Raw genomic sequence first — 20,809 nt, 5'->3', positions numbered from 1 at the left:
TAATCCAGCAGTTAGTGATCATTTGTCACCTAAAAAGCAGTGTTTGACTTGTTCTGAAGTCTTTGCTTTTCACGTTCTGCCATCCGATGTCCTGTGTGTCAAGACCTTCTCTGTCAAGAAGTGTGCATACACTTCAGATCACGAGCAACTTCTTGAACCATTTAGCAGTGGTTAACTCAGCTGGAACTGATGGCTAAGCTAACTTGCATGGGAATGGAACAGACTGCTTTAAGTGTGAATTTCACTGCAGTAAGAAGGTTGAAATATTTGGGGTGACAGTGAAACATGAACACTTGATTTATTTATTTTTTTTTCTTCCCAGCAGCAGCTGTCGGTGAAGATGTTTTTAGGGTAGGGAATACTGTTTGAGTAAATAGTAATACTTTGAATGGTGTCAAAAGCCCTGAGAGGCATGTATCGCAACTACTGTGGGCACATGCATCATGCAGGAGTGTGTAGTGGAGATGCCAGAGTCTGCATTGAAACAAGGCATGCATTCCTAGGCAAGTGGATGCAGCTTTTGCTGATTTGTCACCCAAATTAGTACGTCTGCACGAGGTCCTGTTAAAACACTAACTCATGTCAATGCTAGTTCGGGTGCGTGTATACTGTGCACCGTTGCATAGTCCAGAGATGCCTTGCTGTAGTTTGGATGCACTCTTCTTACATTAGGAAGAAACATGATTTCTTTCTGTTTATTCTTCAGGCAACAAGAGCCTCTCTGACTCAACATTGTACCAGTTTGGGGGAGTCGCTGGGCAAGGAAAACGATATTGCTCTGATTATTGATGGCCATACACTGAAGTATGCCCTTTCATTTGAAGTCAGGCAGAGCTTTCTGGACTTGGCACTCTCCTGTAAAGCGGTCATTTGTTGCAGGTAAGAAATTCTGGGACTTGTTTCTGATAACAAAATGGGCACTAAACCTGTGAAATTTTGCCTAGTATGTTAACTTTCCTTTCATGCTTATAGCGCTCACAGGAAATAAAGAAGTAGGGGAAATAGTGTGATATTCAAGAGGAGGCAAGCTGCGGTGGTGGGCCACTTGGTAATATAATTGATTTCTCTGCTGTGGAACTATTACAAAGCGAGGCTGTGCTGGGAGGAGTAAAGGACTGTAGAGAGGTATTCCTTTTGTACCACAGACGGGTCTGTGAAAGTGTTCATAAGGCTGACAGGCCAACGAAGTTTAAGTTTTCAATTCTTTCTGTCCTACAGGATGCTCTACAGTGCAGCAGTAGAGCTTGTACACCTTCAAAGTGGGCATTCAATCAGCTGCACGTTCCCTTCTGGTGGTAAAACTCTGCTAGCTCTTGGAAGCAGTCTCATAAGTATGCTGGACAGCAACTTGGTTAGTAGCTTCTTTCCTGCTCCTATGGAGGAGGAAGCAAGTCCTTCACTAAAATTAAGTGCCATCTACTAATGCAATTCCCTCTGCCACAGTCAGTCCCAACTGAGTCCAATCTCTTATAAGATGATGAAAAATCATGAGAAAACATTATGCCTGACTGCCTGATTATAGTAGACACTGATGAGAAGGAGTGGTGTGGATGTGGTGATTTGTAAGCAATAGGAATTGGGTAGCAAGAAGTTTGTGTGACTGCTGAATTGTGAAGTCAAGTTGTCTTATCAATTATGTATGCTGTGCAAGCATGTGTGTAACAGTGCAATTTGCCCTATTTTAAATGTTAGACTACCACTTGCTTTACTAGGTCACAGCAGAATTTGATGCTGTATTTGGATTTAGCCATACACAGATGTGGTCCCATGTCATGACTATTTCAGAAGGAAGGAAATAAGAGCCCCAAGAAAATGAAAAATAAAAGCTGGCCTGCTTTACTTTCTGCATAGCAGGAAGGTGGCATCATTTTAACTTTGAAAGATTATGCAGCTTTGAGGACTCTGTGTGTGTCTATGCCTGTGTGTGTGTGCGCTCATTGCTGGTATTTGGGGAGAACTGTGACCTAGAAGGGATTGTTGATTTAGGTGGACAGGAAGTTTTATCTGCATTCTAGAAGCAAGACCACCTTTGTGGGGAATGACTATATGGAGACCTTGTACTACTGTTTTGCAGTCTTACTTATCTTTATATAGGTATGCACTAGCATGCAAATATCGCATGGCAAAAGCAATTGCTGGCCATGCACCTGAAGCAGATGAACGCATTGGCTTGTTCGATCTCTGACTAGTTTCTTTCCAAGTGCTGGGACTCTTGGACTGGTGTACTGCAGGGTGCAATACTGAGGCTAGTGCTGTTCAATGTCTTCATTAGTGACCTGACAATCACATGGAGTATGCCCTCAGCAAGTTTACTGACTGGGAGGAGTGGCTGATACACCAGATGGTTGTGCTGCCATTCTGAGGGACCTTGAGAGGCTCAAGAATTGAGCAGAGAGAAATCTCATGAAGCTCAGGAAGGGGAAGAAATGCAGAGTCCTGTGCCTGGGGAGTTACAGCCCCGTGCACCAGTAAACGCTGGGGGTTGCCAGGCTAGACAGCAGCTTTGTCCAGAAGGATCTTGGGGTCCTGGTGGGCAAGCTGACCATCAGCCAGCAATGCACCCTAGCGGCAAAAAAAAGGCCAACAGTATCCTGAGCTGCAGGATGAAGAGCATTGCCAGCAGGTCAAGGGAGGTGATCCTTCTTCTCTACTCAGCACTGGTGAGGTCACATCTGGAGTGCTGTGTCCAGTTCGGGGCTCCTCAGTACAAGATACAAACAGGTTTAATGGAGAGAGTCCAGTGCAGGGCCACAAAGATGACTGAGGGACTGGAGCATCCTTCATATGAGGAGAGGTCGAGGAGAGACTGAGAGCGCTACGAGTGTTCAGCCTCGAGAAGAGAAGGCTCAGAGGGGTTCTTAACAATTTGTATAAATATGTAATAAGAGTGAATGAAGATGAGGGAGTCAGGCTCTTCTCTGTAGTACTCAGTGACAGGACAAGATGCAACAGACAAATTAAAACACATGAATGTCACCCCCCCACTATTTTACTGTGAGTGTGGTCCAACACTGGAATGGGTTTCCCAGAGAGGTTGTGGAGTCTCTGTTCTTAGATACATGGAAAACATCAGCTGGACAACCTGCTCTAGTTGACCCTGCTTTAGCCAGGAGCGTTGGACTAGCTGATTTCCAGCAGTCTCTTCCAACCTGGGTGACTCTAGGATTCTGTGACTGGGGACAACTGTCTTGTGCTCTTTGTCCTTCTCTCAAGTCCTGTTCTAAATGGTTGTCAACTGCAATGACTTTCCTAAATTGGTTCTTTAATAGCAATTTTTTTGCTACTGCTGATTGATTTTTTTTTTTATATATTTTTGCAGGGGCAGTAGAGGGAGAGGGCATGAGGTGTTAGAGGAGGGGGTCTCACTTTTGCAGCTGTTTCATGGGAGTGAACAAGAGTGTTTTACAAGAGGGAGCTCACAATTGCAGCGATCTATCCTTGAATGCAACAGGCCCAGATGTAGGGCCAGTAAGGTCAGCGTTCTCTTGTTCATGCAAAGTAACCTTGGGCATAGAGAGCACGGAGTGCCCAGGAAGGGTATTGACCCTATGTTGTAGACTTATGCTGTTGTATTTGTGGGAAAGTTAACAAACATTGAGCAAATATGAAGCTCTTAGTTTCATACTCTATCACAATGCTTTGGTAGAGATCCTTCCAAGGCAGTTTGTTAGTTTTTCTCAAAGATTTGATAAGCTAGGTCAAAGACCCATGCAGCTGAAACAAATCATAAATTGCAAATTATTAAAATTATACTACATTAATATATGTAATTAACTGAAGATAATGAATGGTCCTGTTTTGCAAAGATATGTGTAATACTAGACACTTCCTCTCCTGTTATTTCATAACTGAGCCAACAGCAATTTTAATTATTAGTGAATTAGCAAATTGAGGAACAATGTGGGGAAAAAAGAAAAAATGTGTAAATCAAAGGGGAAAAGATGATGTAATTTTATAGGCTTAAAGAGGAATAAAAATAGCTGAGTTCTAAATCCCCAGGGAAAGAGAGGAATGCCTTTAATAGCCTTTAAGGCTTTGCAGGAACCTTCCATTTACTTGCCAGGTGCTTGATACTGAAGAAAGAAAAATATTTTTTCTACTCTGGGTTGTTTTTAATAGTACTTTGTGTGTCAAATAAGACAGTGCACTTAAACTTCACAGGAAGAAGTTTTAAAAATGTAATTGGTATAGCAAGAGGAAATTTCAAATTAAATAGTCTTCAAACAAAAACGTTAATTGGATGGGGGATCTGGGTCTTTAAACTTAGTGGTATGATGTTTAGCCACTCTAGGAGGAGTTGTGTTGCTATTCTCAACATAGCATGAATTCATGGAACTTAATATTTCATAAATTTACTACGACATTTTCATTTCCTCTAGGGAGTTTCATCTGCATTTGCCATTCAAAGATTTTTTTAAATATACTTAAGATGTGCTGTATATTCATTTGAAGGGCTTTGGGCATAAACTGTAGTTGAACTTGATTCTCAGGGGTAATATCTTAAAATGAAAATGTAGTAAACCTGGCCCAATTTTGCATTAAGAGGGAGAGATGGTATCTTCTGATGGGGTTAAGTCTTCCACTGTTACAGTGTCTCTAACAGGCCACTGGCACAGTGGAGGAAAATATATCCTTCGGGAGAGTTGGTGAAGCTTGCAAAATCAAACCAAATAATTCTTTAAGAAAAAGCCTTGTTTGTTAAAGGCTTTTCCAGAGACTGACAGATCTCATCATCTTCCTTCACACTGACTGGGATGTTGGTATGTCAAGAGTAAGCAAAACTTACTTTTCAGTGGAATTAAATGTTTGGAAGGCAGTTGAACTCATTACTTCATTTATGAGATCCAAGCTGTTGATTGCCTGTCTCTGGTTTTAAATGTTCCTTTAAAGGACCTGTTTTTATTGATGTTTTGTGAGAGCAGCAAAATGCTAAGGCTTAGGTAGGAGTGAGATTATTTTTTTTAATAACAAAATGGAGTTTTATCATTCATCTGGTGTTTATACATCTTACAAAGCCAGTTTGTACAGCAGACTGCTGTGTTTGGCTTTGAATATAAAAGTATCAGAGAAGTATGTAACTTGCATGTTATGGCAGCATATTTAATTCTCTACTGAAGAGCCTGCCTTGAAATGAAATGTTTGTAATTGACACATGTGGTGTTCAGAAATACTTTTTTTATGACTTTGTATGCTTTGGGAATGATTTTTTCTTGTCGAATAGAACTTGTCTGCAGGTGACAGTGACTCTGCCTTTGTATGGGTTTCATGCCATATTAACAAGACTTGCATCAGGAAGAAGCAATTCAATGGCATTTCATGGATTAAATCCTTCCAAGCAGTTTCTAAGTACTTCAGTACTTCTAATTGTTGGACAGCAGTAGTAGTCCTTCCTTTAATTTATCTCACAGATGTAAGCACAATCAAGCAAGCATCTCCAGAGAGATGTGTGGCATGAGGCTGGGACCACATCCCTCACTGGGCTGCCTCAGGGTGTTTTTTCTGCTCTTTTGCTTATGTTACTGGCCATTTCTGCAATACTGCTTGAGGTGATGGTACTGGGGTGTTGTTTGAGCAGAGTATTACTCTTCTCCCACACATGTATCTGCAGAGCAAGAATGTTAAATTGAGCTTTTGTACTTAGATCCTGCAGCCCTTTTCAACTGAGTGAACAGTGAGTTGATGCCTTTATAGGAGAGGGTTTAGGACTTTGTAGCAAAAGAAACACCCCCCCCACCCTGTTGGACTTTTCAGAGCTACTGTTCAGAACTTCTGTATTCCTGAATGGAGAAGATCAGCTGGCATACAGTGTTTGGATGGTAATCACTCACCTGAAACATACACTGTGTATAATTTGGAGCAGAGGCCAGTCAGTTTTATTTAGCTATTTCATAGCAAGTTGTGAAAAGTTGCTTGTACAGGGAAATTCTGTTGCTCTATCCTGTCCCTCTAAAAAGACACTCCTTCACTGGATCTGATGACATATGTTCAGCCTAAAGGTAATGAAATTGCTTTGACCAACCTCTTTTCCTATGCTTCTTGTATAAGACCATCTCTATTAGAACACCTCCTCCCTTTCGTGATGTGTGTTTTTTCAATGTGGTATTCATCTGCTTCTGCTGTTCATGTTGTGCTGGTGGAAATGAGTATAGCCATGGGGAATTGAATGAAGCTACGATGACTTCATCAGCCGGCAGCCTGCTCTATTAGTAAAATATATCGCAATGTCTGTTTTGAGCAATTTATTTTTCCTGAGGTTTTTTCTTGTTGCTGGGTTTTGCCTTGTGACAAAGTTCAGGCAATAGGAACACCAAGAAAAATGTCTCAATTGCTGTACAGTCTGTCAACTTTTCTGCCCTGCTTTTATCAGATGTCCTGTTCCGCAGAGATCTAAAAGTGGTGCAGCATGAACAGAAATTGAGGAAATCCAGCAACAGCGATTTCTGTGGACTCTCTGCTATTTCCACAGGGGCACTTGTCATTCAGTATCCGAGCATTGACTGCAGGACTTCTGCGCAACCTCAGCAACTAACTTTGTTAGGTGATGATAGCACAAACTGTTGTTTTCAGTACCTTGAGCAATAGTGGAGCTGTAGTGATAATGGTTAGGAACTGAGGAAGGAAGTAAATAAGGTCAGAAAATGCATGTTCTTTAACCTCCCAACAACAACAAAAAACCCTGACTGTTTTCCTACTTCCATTGCTTTTTAAAATAGTATGCAGAATGGGTGGAGTGAGGACATGAGCCCACAAACATCGCTCTGAGAACAGACACTAAATGTTCTGAAATGAACATACCCTTTGACTAGAGTGTCTGCTTGGGTGTTGAAAGGGAAGGGATTTAACAAACTGAAAGCAGAAGGTGGGAGAAGGGAAGGAAAAAAGCAGCCTGTGAAGAGTACTTGTTGCTAATTGTTAGTGTCACTTCATCAGCTAGGTAATGAGAAGAGAGATGAGGAGACAAGAGAAAAGTTGTCTCAGCACTCTGAGTTGTAAGGCCATAGCTTGGATGCTTCTGGTCTTCCATCATCATTTGGAGGAGACATTAATAATACAGCTCACAAAATGAACATCTGGAATACCTCTTAAATATTTATGCCCCGAAGTCTCATATTGTTACTGGTGTTAGTATTTGTCAAAGTGATTATTCTGTGCTGTAGTTCAGAATGTATTTATTTATTAAATCAAAAAAGTGTCTTGTTGGCTTTCATTAGAAAAGATTCCCCATTCTCGTGACAGAAAATTGCAACACAATTCTGATTAAGAGTATGCAAACCAATTCTAACATTAATTGGTCCCAAAGAAAATTATGGATGTGTTACATCTTCCTGTATATACATCTTATGTTTTCCCTCATCTGTCACCTACTAAATTATCAATGCTCATTCTCTTGTTCTATTTCTGACAACTCATGACAGCAGTATTCATCTCATGACTTTGAAAACCATGAGGGAAGAACCATTCTGGCAGCTTTAATGTTTGTAGATAATTGAAGTGGGAGGAAGGTTTGGGGTTGCAGCATGACATGGTGCTCTCTGCACTCTTGAATAAAGCATACTCACAGACGTTTAGAAATGATTGCCTAAACTGTCCAGTGTGTATGTAGGTATGTGTAAAGCAATCTTGGGACTTTTTCTTATGATTACTTTTCTTAAAAGCTTATTGACTGCTTTGCAAGAGCTAAGTAAACTTGCAAAATGCCACCAATTCTGTGTTGGAAAGCCAATATGGGTAAACTTTAGGAGAAGACCGGTCTTATAAATTTTGGTAATTATCTTGTCCTCTGAGTGACAGAGTGAGTTTCTGCCGAATGTTCTGGCTTCTGTTTGTTCTTGTTAATCAGTGTCCTGAGCTATGACAGTTCCCGAGCCTCACTCTCATAGTTAAATCATTCAAACATATAGCTAGTGTTTAAAGGGGAAAAAAATTACTCTTAAGTCCAGTCACTTGTCTGGTCAATTGAGAACCCAAAAAGCAAAGACTTGACTCTATCCTAAGTGCATTAATGTTTCTCCAAAATGTTGCTGTATCAATTAGATGTGTAAACCAAGGTAAACATCCCAGACTTGGGGTAGTCCTTTTATAAGGAAATACATGCTTATCAAGTCAGAAACATCTGTGAATCACTTATTCACTTTCCTAGGATTATTTTTGTTTACACTAAAAAAGTACTTAAAGATACTGTTTTGACAGGTATTGTTTGTTTTTAAATGACACAGGTGAAGCATTTTTCACTCTTTTCCCTTGGATAACTATTCGGTTGCCTGAGAGCCTGAACTTAAATGATTCCTGCTATATGGCCAAACATTTCTTTTGCTTAACTTCATCCTATTATTGTGACCATGACTATACTCTATTTTCCTTTTCTTGTTGTGTATTTAGATGAGGAAATAATTCAAAGTAATCTCTAAGTTGAACCGCTATTCCAGTTTCCATTGTTATTCACAATTTGGCAAAACGTTTGCTTTTTTGAAGTTGTTAATGAAAAATACTTAGTTAATTGAGTAAATTTGTATTGTGTTTTTGGAACTTGTATGCTTCAGTTCAGATCAGGTACCTGTTTCAGTGTGGGGTTTGGTTTTATACTGGATGACCAATTGAGTGACTTTTCATGCCTGTAACTGATTATGAATGAAAAACTTTTTCCTGAAATATTCTGCTACATTCACGTGAACTTCCTATTTCTGTAACCATTCTTACTAGCATATTCACTTACCAGCATGTATTTGGAAAAAGTTGGAGGAAAGGCATGAATACAGCTAAAAGCAACTGACTTTTTTATTTTTCTTTGGAAACAATTTTGTAGGAAAAATACTTTATCTCCCGATAAAACCTAACAAGTTTCTCCTCCAAGTACTGTTTATCCTAGCTGTTATTTTTAAAGTTCATTTGTTGCCTTTTTGCATTGTGAGCCTAGTATTTAGGTGACCAGAATCTTAGTATTTTACTTGATGTATTTCATAAAATGCAAATGAAATTTCTGTCTTGAGCAGTGGTGTGATAACTCTTGCAAACAGTTCCAAATGGTAAGAGGTATCAGTTTCTTCACCATACTACATTACCTTGTCCAAATTGCTACCAGTCTTTTCAGTTTCTGAGGAGGAGCAGCCAGCAATGCTGTGTTTAGCACTACGCTTCCCAAATTGGAAAATAAACATTCCATAGATACTGCACATGAGAAAACACTATGCTGCTGGAACGTATGCTATTTTAGAAGAAAGATAAAACTCTGGTTTGGAATACCTTCTGTTCCATGAGAAATTCATAGTACTGGTGTATTTTTCTTTCCACAAGTGTTAGTGTGTTAACCCCTATATGCTGGTCAAGTTCCAACTTGAACAATTACTTTCTTCTCACTGAAATTCCCCCTGCCTTCTCTATTGAATATAATATTTTTCACTTCCTATTCAAAGCTGTTGTGAGGGTGTCAGTGTGAATGCTAAAGGTTGCCAGGTTTTAACCCAGAGGTGCTGCAGCAAGGTCCTGCTTGTGAAACCCAGCTAACTGTTGGTGAGCCTTGGTTTTATCCTTCTGGCTTGTAAAAACAATTTTGGAAGCATAAATGTTATCACCACTGTCTTTAAACAAAATGTGTAGTTTTTTGGGGTGTCGGTTTGTTTGGTGGTTGCTTTTTTTTTTAAACAGCTCGGAGATGGTCCATGTTGACCCTGGGCTTACCCAAGTCCCTCCAGTTTGCCAGTGTGGTTGTAAATTCACTTTGTAACTTAGCCATCAGCAAAACGTTTGAGCTCTTTCATGATGGCTTATGTTGCATATGTAATATGTGGTCTCTGACAGGGTGTACAAAAACCTTCTTTGGTGTATATACTTCTGTATCTGGTAAGAACAGTTTCTTAATACGATGAAGCATGTAGGTCAACTGCAGCTAACAGTTCCATCTTAACTGAAGTTTTCCCCCAAACCAAAGTTTGTGTCAGACACTTGGATTCTCCATTAGACCTCAGTAATGCAGGGTTTTTTTTCTGTTCAGGCATACTGGCGTGATTAGACTCTTGACATAGTCCTCTTGTTTCTTACTGCTGCTTGCTTGTTGCACCAGATACCCCTTTCCTGAGTTCCTGGAACAGTATGTCGCCTGCCAGGGAGTGACTGAATGTTTCCTCTTATGGAATTCCCTGCTGGTCCATCAGGCTGGATGGAGGCCAAGGGTCTGGTGCCTTTCTGCAACCTCGCAACTGGTTTGTAATGGCTTCTGACTTCGTAGAAGAGATCTTTAATTCCTTGCTCACCAAGTTGCAACTACAAGGAAATATTTTTCCTTTTTTGTGTTCTTCTAATGGTTTGCAGAATGTTACGAAGGAATAGGTAACTCTCCTCATCTTGATCATTGCTTACTATTCTGAATTTCCTTGTCTAAATATTGAGTAGTTATAAAATCTCAAAACTTTTCCTAGAGGAGAGGATTTGAGGATACTCATTGCTTTTATTGAAATACTTATTTTTGTCTTCCAAACTTAATATTTGAGTTTCAGTAATACCCAGATGCATGAATGTACAGAAGACAAGGGCCTCTAAAGAATATGTGATGCTGCACTGCATTCAGAAACAAGACACTCAAAACTGTGATATCACTCCTTTCATAAGACCTAGCAAAGTCTTGTGCTCTATCCCACAGGACCAGCTTAAATATTGTATTTTCCATTGTTGAAAGTACCAGATATAAAATTACAGAAGCAGGAACAGTCTGTTCTGCAAGCCTCTTGGTACTGCAGGGAATTAACTTGATGAGAACTCTGGGCTTTAGTGCACTGTAGTAATATGCAAGACACTGAACTGGTAAAATGGCTCTGGTTGAAGTTTCCAAAAGTGCTTAGTGTCGGTGGAAGCTGACTAAGTTTGGTAGGAGCGTAGCTGAATCCATACTAGATACTTGGAAAGATCTGACCTTGCACTGAATAGAGTGGCTAGGCTTAAACTTAGTTCTCTGGTGTTCCTATCTCTGAAGTCATGGTAACTAAAAACAAAACTATGCCTGAGGGAAATGAAGTAAACCTGATTTTGATTCAACAGGCTAGAATAGGAAGCAAACTTTTCGGGTTGGTTCATGTGAGCAGAAAGGTGAAGAGCCACTGGCTCCAGTGGGTTATGCAGTTTTTGGCACGCTCACGTGCCTGAAATGTGGCAAGATCTATAGACTTACCTTTTCTTTAATTGTGTGAGTAAATCCCACCATATTCTGCAGGGCAATCAAGGCTTCCCAGTTGGAAACGATTTAGCAAAATAGCCACCCCTAGTTGATGGTGTGATAGCTTTTGGGGGATTTAGACTTTCCTTTGCACAACTACCCACAGACAGCAGAAATAATTCTTTGCAGGATCTCCTATGTATTGCAGTCTGCTATTTACTAACAGTCCTCTGTAAGTGGTGCTCACCTGCTTATGCAGAGCAATACTAAACTCATCCTTCAAAAAAAGAAGAATCTTTCTCTCCATGCCAGTAATTCTCCTTAGTACTTCTAAGAAAAGGCAATCTAACAAATGTGTGAGGAATACCTGGACTTGCAAAGATATACTCCAAAACTTGAGGAAAAAATCATTTTCTGCTGCAGTTGAACTACCATTCAGCTTGAGAGAAGTCAGTGTTCTGAACACCAGCAGGGTTAAAATGGTAAAAACTTGGATTCTATATTCACCTTAGGCTTTTCTTGTGCTTTCTCTGAAAAATCAGGTTTAGATAGCTCCACCCTATTCTGGGAAAGCTGCTTTGATACTTCCTTTTGGCATCTGTGTTGCCTTAAGTTTTCTTCTACTCTTTTAAACTTGCTTCTCCCATAGTGTCTAGAATAGATGATACAGTGATAGGCATTGAAAATGATAATTTTTTAATCTTGTTCCTTCATATCCCCCTTCTCTTGCTGTTTTCTGTGTCACAGCACACACTTAGACTTTGAATTGCTCCTTCTCACAGGTCTTCTGTCAAGTGTCTCACTTTATAAAATATTCTGTCTTTGTGCATTTCTAGTATTCTTTTATTTATGCCCTACGTATACCTTTTGTGTACAACACACAGAATCTCAAGTTCCTACAGGGAGCTCTTTGATCAGAGCTTCTAAACCTGTGTAGGATGTTACCTGTGGTTATTTGCCTACATGTGATCTTGAAACAGCTATTGCTTGTGGATCCTAGTAAGGAAGAACCAAAAAGTTTTAAAAACAAACAAAAAAACCTGTGACATAAGTGTGTTAGGGTCTCAAAATGAAGACAAGCTACTAAGTGGATGCAGGTGGGATGAAGACATGTTTGAGAACTCAAATGCGTATCATCTTTCTGCAAAACAGCATCTTGTTCTTCAGAAGCATGTGCTGAGCATTCAGAGGTTGCTGGCTGAAGAACTGATCATTCTGAGTGGAGAGGCAGGATTTGGCAGCCTCTGTGGAGGATGGAAGGTCAGAAGAACTTCTGTGCAGTTAAAAGCTGCTCTGGTATATATGTAGAACAATTTGCTGTAGTTCACTTCTCTGTGGTCTCTCACTTAACTTTAGTCTTTTATCTGGTGAAGTGTTAAGCTCAGAACTGTCTGTACTCGGAAGGTGGAGGGTCATTTTTGCATATGGTATATTCAGTGTCAAAGTCAGTGCCAACTTTCTCCAAAACTTTCTAACTCTACATTCCTCATCCTACAAGTGAGATACTTCTGTATGCCTTGGTACTGGGTTGTACGAACAGATCATCCAAATCCAGTCTGAGTTGTGTGATGGTTCTCTTGGAACTGTGGGTCAGTGATGTTGTCCCAGAGATGGAATGACTCTACACTGCCTTAGTGATATGAGTGTGTCCCAGGCTGAACTGTGATGACGTTGAGATTGCTGCCCAAGGATCAGATGAGTGCACGTCTTGGCTCTGTTGAGGGATATTTGTGGGACCTTTGTGTGTTGTTCTTCTCCCTCCCATCCCCCGATGAGTATCCTTAAAACTGACAAAAGTATCAACCAGTTCATAAAATCATCAGTTGGTGTAGACATGTTTTGAGACAAGATTTGGCTCTATAATTTTTATAAATAGAAAGCAGCTGTACTATTGGGTTTTCTGCTATTCAGATCAGGTCTTTATAGACTGTTGAATACTGGTTGGTATAGCAGGAGCCAGAACATGGCTAAGTTAAACTTAGAGATGGGGACAACCTCCAAAGCAACAACCAGCTGCTTGATTATTTTTGATACTCTGCAAGATGTTGTTTGTAGCTGCATTACTGTTGGTTAAGAAGTTCCAATTGCATCTCAGAAGGAAAAAATCGAACAACACTTGTAAGCAGTTCCCTTCAAGGTATCTGACCCTATTGCTGTTAACCCCTGGTGCTTGTGACTGTCCCTGCGCTGGTGCTGGGTGGCTAACTTTGCTTTGTTTTTTTCAATACAACTGGGTTAGGAGTCTAAGGAAGAAACGTGTGCAAGCTTTCTCCCTCATTGTTTCTCATGTCTGTTTCTTTTGATAACCAACATGTGTGGGCTGGAAATCTAAGCTGTTAAGGGATATTTTGTTAGGATAGGCTTTTAAAGGCAACATAGAATGAAGTTTCATCCTGCCCAAGTGTAAGAATCTAATGAATGTTTTTACTTTAATTGCTGAGCTCAGGAGTTCTTAGCACATTCATGGGATTTGTTGGTTTTGTCTGGCTAGTTGAACGGGTGAAGTAAATAGTGATGATTTAGGAAAAAGTGGCTATGTAGTCCACTTCATACTTGTTTACAACAATAGAGCTGTTCTGTGAGACTGTCCTGCTGTACGTGGTCAGCTAGAACCCTATGCAACTGTTTTGGCCATGTCTACTTCTAACGATGGGCTTGGGGTGATACCTGGTGACTTGCTGTCCTTTAATTGTCTGCTGCTGCCACTGACTTTTTGGTAAGTCAAAGATACGGTGAAGTAATTTCAGAATAGCTGTTCAGTAGTTTGAAAACTGCGCGCTGCTTTTGTGAAAGGTTCAGTAGCTCATTGTATGGCAATGCTTAGAAACTTTGAGTTTCCTTCTCCCCATGAAAAGATGACTATTTCATATTTTGAGCTTTAGTTTTTAGAGTTTTAAAATATCAAGTACCTTCACATTTAGGGAGTAAATATTGCATGGCTGTTTTTAAAACAGATGACTACACGTGATTCTCTGGTTCATAAGAACCTGGCGTGTAAGTACAAGTATGTGCAGGGTTCATGCAGGTTGTATGGACAAGAAGCTGCAGATCTTTTTTCTTCCTGTGACCACTTAATGTTTTTTTGAACTGCTGTGGCTAACCTGGAGATCAATATGGGCAGGACATAGACATCCCGTTTGGGCTGGCACACCTTGGAAAAGCAGGGCATGTCGCAGTGGAGGCTGGTGGGCCCAGCAGCTGCTCTCCAGTGCTGTGGCTGTCAGCATGCTGTGCTTGTGGAGGTCCTGGGTTGCGAGAAACTGTATGCATTAAGAAGTTGAATCCTATCTCTGCCTTTCTCTGCACAGTTTCTAATGTTCGACCAGTTGTTTTGAGGAAGCATATGAATCTTTAGTGTTGTAGATTCTCATCAGCCATTAGGATATTCCCTGCAGAGAAGAGACTGCTTAATTCATGTCCTTGGCTGGGGGAAGAACTGGCCTTCAAGTGTTGTGTGTGCTCCTTGGGCATCAGTGCCTACTGTCACTTATTAGGTCTTTACCTGGGATTTGAAGCACTTAACATGATGTCCTGATGGGATTGGAGAGTGTAAACTACCTCTGTCAGAGCTGATAATCTAAAGTAAAGGGTGGGTGGGGGAGGTGGAGAACATTTTTGTAAACAATAGCCAGTGGTTGGGGGCCCCTTAAGCATAACACAGTAGTTGTAGCCCTCCCCAAAGCAAGCAGTGCACCTGATTTCAATTTAAAATAGAAAAGCAAAGAGCTGCTTAAACAATTATTCAGTTTTTATAAACCTGTTCTATATAATTACTGCTGGTATCTTTGAATTATTTGTTTTGCTCATCCAAAAGGCTAATGTTTTATATGATGTGGACAAAACGTGTTCGGTACCTAATCTATGGTGTGGTTAGTGGGATCCCTGCCCCTCTCAACTATCCTAAGTGAAGACCTGTGGATCAAAGGAAACCTAGCACTTGACCATTCTCTCCTCCTCAACCACCACCTCCGAATTGTCGGTTTAAAACAGAAATATGTCTACTTCAGATTGCAAGTAGTAAATGAATTCACATTAAACCGGAAAGTAACCACATGTAAAAGAAATTGAGTCTGATTTACATGACAAAAGTAAGGAAACGTAGAGTTAAAGTTTAAACTCTGCACACAACACAACTTTTTAACATACCACATGTTGCAAAGTTTTGGAGATCCTTACAATACTCAGGAAAAGAGTTGTGATTAAAGGATGCAGTCCTAGTTTTAATTTTTCTGGTTTTAGTTTCTTCTTTTGTCTCCTTTTTATGATATTCTAGAAAATAGCAGTTGGTGGGGGTAGGGAGAGGATCATATAGAAATGTCAGAGTCCAGAAAACAGACGGCAACAGCTTCTTTAGAGCTTTTGTGGTTTATTATATGAATAAGCATTTAGGGACCTTTTAAAAGCATGTATCCTGGACCCAATACCATATCCTTAGTCCCAAGAGCTCAATATCAATGTTTTGATACAGTTGGGATCTATTACAGTATATAAAAAGCTCCACTGATTTGGAGCTCCGTTTTAACGTGTATTTGTGCCTATTATCAAATATTATCAAAGGTTGGCTCCTGATGTGCTGCTTATGGCTGTGCTGAAAGAGGAAGAAGCATTCCAGGAGCTCTGGCTCTTTCGCAGGCGTCTCTTGGGGTGAAGCCAGTGCTTGGTCTCTGCAGTTCCTCACTTAAAGGATGGGTCATGTGAAGCACCCCAAGTGATACAGGGGGTCAGACTTGTTGCTCTTTCAGTGGCTGGCAGCTTGCAAAAGGCATATTTTAAAGTATGTAAAGCATAGCAACACTTTCTGTACCTTGGCACACCACGGTCAGATGAAGCTACTACGTGAAGGCAGGGAAGAGGTTGAGCATTTCCTCTTGGTCCCAGTGTCCCATGGTGTGATGGAGGCAGGTCTGTCATTTCTGCGTTTACTCCACAGCAGTGCGAATTTTCCTGGGCCCTCTTAACGTAGAGGGAGTCGCAGAGAGCCTGGAGAGCTTTGAAAAATGTAAGTTGCTGGGGTCACAGCAGGGAGCTTTGAGAGTAGAGAATGCAAGCGGGAAAGGGAGCCTTCAGCCTGCCTGGGAGACTTGTTTTGCTCAGTTTTTGTACTGTTTCAAATTGATTCGGTTAATGTATGATACCTTATTCCTCTCTGCTAGTCATCAAACTTTGCCTGTGGTTTTGTGTTTAAGGAACAAGAGCATTTTTATTGTAGGATTCCAGCATGGGTTCTCTAAATTTATGCTGATGCTTTAAGGTGCGCAGCCATTTTATACAAACACTTGACTACTTTTGCATCCTGTTTGTTGTTGATTTCTAATTACTTTGGTTGTATTTGTAACTGTTAAACTATTTCAGTGCCTCTGCCAAAATTTCTCAGGGTAGATGAGTGTGATGAAATCATACAGACCGTCACTGGCTATCCTGTAGAAATGCTGATACAGGATACTGCTCTCTTATTACACCATTGTAATAAGAATTTTAAAGATGTAACAAACTGCATCTTTCACAATCATAGTCTCCTTTTCTTGTCTGACTCTCCTCTGCTACAACCACTGTTTGCATTCCCTTTTTCCCCATACACCTTCCCACCTTCTTCACATTGTCTCTTCAGTTCATTTTTGGATGCTAGTCTTGCGTACCAGGCTGACAGGCTGATCTGTTAGGTTGTTGCCAATTTGCTGTCTAGTGGAAAATGGATTTTTTTTTTTTTCCTTTACTGGGTATGTACTGCAGAAGTCCAATGTTTTACGAGATGGTAGAGAGCAGGAACAGTGGCAGCAGCAGAAATTTAGCTGAAGGTGCAGCAAACAAGCCCAGTGTGCATGCTCAGTATTCACAGTCCAAGTCCAGAATGGGAGGATTGGAAAGAATTTTGGTTTTGGCCTGAGAACAAGAAAAGGATTAAAACACCAGTAAACTTATTTTAAGTTTTCTTTTTTAGAAAAAGAAGGAACTGAGTGCAGAATGGAGTACAGTATGGTGTTTTATGTAGTGATGACTGAAGATCATAAAAAGACTTTCTTCTATTGTCAGCCCTAATTGGCGGCTGGCACTGATTAGCAAGAGGAAAGAAGTCTAGGAAAGGAAAGACAAATGGGAAATTTTATTGAGTGGAAAGCTGCTGAACAAAAGAGGACTTCTGTTCCTGTACATTCTAGTGGTTTTAAAGAAATGAGCTTTCTGACCTTCAGTCTCTTAGAATTGTAGCTTAGATAGCATCATACAGAGATCAGGTTTTTTTGTCATTTAACTTGTTTAGTTAAGCTCTTACATGCCTTGATCCATTTTGATACCCAAGTGTGAACCCAGGGTTTGCCTACAAACTGTTGATAATTCTTTCTCTCACCTGCTTAAAAAATAAGAGGGAGGGTGGGAAGAGGTATGAGAGCAAAGTAACTCTTTCAAAGATGGCCTGTAGTATGGTTTGTTAGGAATTCGTGTACTGTGAGCTTTTGTCTTACCATTCATGCAGTGGTGCCAGTGACATGAATGAATATTCTGCCTCGGACTCTTCAGCAATGAAATCGGAGATCTGGGACCATATCTCCTGGCATTATGAGAAGATCCTGTTGGAATGTCAAACATTAAGTGCTAGCAGCATGAAGGCTGTATTTCTGAGAGTAATGCATTATGTAGGCCTGTGAATCATATGTATTTGACTCAAATCAATGCATCTCTCTCAACTCAAGTTGGCATGTCTCTTCCAATTTAACGCAAACTTGCAAAGGTGGAGTCTGCATGTGGCTTAGTCACACCTTAATTAAAAAAAAATGAATCTCAACAATGATGTGAAAGTCAAATTGTAATGCTGAAGTTGGCAGGCTGGAGGAGCACAGATACTAAGGCAGAAATGCCTTCTCTGGAAGGAAACAGGCTGAGAATCTGTTTCAGATTCTTGCCTTTCACATTCTGAAGACTTTTCAAGGAGCAGTAGAAGTAACTGGATGGCTTTGCATCTGTGGTGCTTGTTTTGGAAGCCTGAATACCTGATTTGTGCTCCCAATTTGCTATGGAGACTTGAGACACCTGACCTTCCTGTAGTTGAGCTCTCTGTCTGTGAAATCAGGATTATGTATGTGATGATGCCTGTTCCTGCAGGCTTTGCACCGTAAGAGGCTGTATTAACATCTTGTTTGTTCTAGGACGGCTTCAGACAATGGAATGGTTCTGCAGATTTGTGGGTGGGAATGTATGTTTTACAAAAATAGTGAAGGGACATCTGTAAATGAAGGATAGCTTTATTTTTAAACATAAAGGGATTAGGGATTAGCTACCAAATTTACAAAATTAGCAAGTGGGTTTTGAAAGGCTGGTGATAGTAACAGATAGGAAAAAAGTGCAGCACCAATATCTTAAAGTACAAGAACAAACTGCTGTTTAGCTGTGGAATTAATTAAATCTCTAACTGGCTTAGCTGCTGAAAGTAGTTTAGCTGCAGTGGCCACCAGCTTCTTCAACAGGATAAACTGCATAGTGTGAAGTCTACGTTTCTGTAGCCAGGCTGTGTGTATCTGCTCGCCAGAGTGTCTGCTGCAAAGAAATTGGCTCTGTATATGTATGTTAAGAGTCCTCAATGTTAATTCCGCATCCATTCTTACATAAAATATTAACACCAACACTGGAAGGTACATCTCTAATAGACTTGAAAATAATAGAGCTGTGACCGATACACTCCTGGTATGTCTAAATCAAAAAGCATACTCTTTCCTTCTAAAAAATCAAGTTACAGTATTTTGCAGATAGAGAAATACTTTATGCAGCAAATACTTCAGCAAGCCATTTGGAAGAAATTCCTCATAAAACTTGGGAAAAAAACCCTTTATTGGCCTAAATATTGCATGGACTGGAAACTTGCTGAAGGACCTTAAGCAAAAATAGTAGATGTGGCAGTAATTTGAGCTGCAGGGCAGGGAACGGTTCTTGTAGGGTAAGTATCAGGCTCAGTTAGATTGAATGTTTTTATTAATGATTTAAAGGAGGAGGCTAAACAGCTCATCAGTTAAATCCACAACTTGATACTAAATGGGGATTTTTTTGCAAGCTCAGATGGAAAGAAAACATGGAGTACAAAGTATGGACTGGTTAGATCTTAGGAGACAGTATAAAAACAAGCTGAAAAAGATGTGTGTGTTTTAGTGGAGAGAGAGAACTGGCATATTTTCATACGGGAGAAGTTTGTTCAGCATGTTTTGCCTGGCTGTATGTATGCCTCTGCTGTACTAGTTCAGAGACATGCTTTGGCAACTGTAGTTAGTGTTGAATTCTTATTCATTCTGAAGACTATGGGTAAGAAATAAAATTGGGTCATAAATACTGTAAGAAATCAGAGGCTATTGTTCATAAGACCATGCTTCTCTAAACAGCAGTCTGATTCTGCGAAGATGCTGAGGGGCCATATCCCTTAGGACTTACAACAAATGAGGACACTTAATACTTTATAAATAAAACTAGTTTTCAAAAGTTTCTCTCACAAAGAGGTAGTTATCACAGTTTATGCCCTGAGCTAAGCTGCAGTTCAGCCTATTGTTACTTGGTGTTCCTGCTAACTGCTCTCTTTTTCAAAATATTTAGTAGTAAATGGCTCAATGAAACAAGTTTTCTTCTATTCTGTCTGTAGGGCACTCGCTGGAGGAGGGAGGGAGAGGCCAATTGTTCCCCCCCCACCCCCCGGAATCCATGTGTGTGGGGGGTGTGTGTCTCATGCCTGTGGGGTATTTCAGAGAAGCAAGTGAAGTGTATTTTTACAGTACAACACACTTTAGCTGTGTGGGCAATAAGTAGGTGACATCAATGTCCTTTTCTGTGCTATGCTGTGTAGAGTCAAGAGCACTGATATACTTTCAACAGATCTCCTATTCAGAACTTCATTAGCTTTCAGGGAGCAGAGCAATTCTGGATCTAATAGTGCTATACTTGTCAGTCTTGCCAGAAACATTTTACTAGATGCTGTTGTAACTGATGCTTGATATTATTACAACTTGGGGAATGCATTGTTTTATAAATGACATTAATAAAACATGTTATACTGAGGAAATCCAATGTTAGAAATCTTTAAATTGGTCATGCTCATTATAAAGAAAAGTTTAAGCTCCCTAATAGAAGACATTGGACAGATTTCTCCAAAACATCCACTGATATATTCTGCTTGATTTAATGTAGATAATCAAGAAGGACAAACATCAAACAAAATACCTAACATTTGTCATTACTTTTTTGAAAAATGATTTTATATAAATTTTTTTCAAAGCCTTCCACTCTTCCTATCACATAATTCAAGTATTTTGAGGACTTATTCCTATTAAACTTATCAAATTCCTGGTTTAAGTTAAGTCCTAATATCATCAGTTTGCCTTATCATTGGTTCAGAACATCTTCAGAATATTTCTTAATGTCTTGCATTTGAAAAACTGTCTAATAATGTTCATAACAGTGCTGTGATACTCTGAATTTTGCCAGTATTGAGGAAAGGAAAAATCCTTCAGCTAATGAAGGATGGAACCTGGGTGGGATCCAACAGGAAACTTTGCATCAGGCAGTTCATAAACTTCTACCAAGAAGCCAGCCCTTGAAAAGAGACAGCCAGTGTATATGATGGGTTTTGTGCTGCTTGCAGTTGTTAACAGGATGACTCTGAATGTCATAGTGCACCCTAGTTACTGGATGCTTAAT

At 40.1% G+C, this 20,809-nt stretch overlaps 1 protein-coding gene across 3 annotated transcripts in view; it reads left to right on the top strand.

Annotated features, from left to right (window-relative positions):
• Positions 1-20,809, top strand: part of ATP8A2 (ATPase phospholipid transporting 8A2) — a 334,991-nt gene that overhangs the window by 126,582 nt on the left and 187,600 nt on the right. For all 3 annotated transcript variants that reach the window (XM_050897554.1, XM_050897547.1, XM_050897563.1), the window contains exon 26: positions 707-879. In XM_050897554.1, the coding sequence (XP_050753511.1) occupies positions 707-879 (173 nt within the window). The remainder of the gene's footprint in view (positions 1-706; positions 880-20,809) is intronic.

Source organism: Gymnogyps californianus, chromosome 1 (genome assembly GCF_018139145.2).
Source record: "Gymnogyps californianus isolate 813 chromosome 1, ASM1813914v2, whole genome shotgun sequence".
Taxonomy (NCBI): Eukaryota; Metazoa; Chordata; class Aves; order Accipitriformes; family Cathartidae; genus Gymnogyps; species Gymnogyps californianus.
The sequence above is the reverse complement of the archived record's forward strand: the minus strand, read 5'-3'. Positions and strand labels throughout refer to the sequence as shown.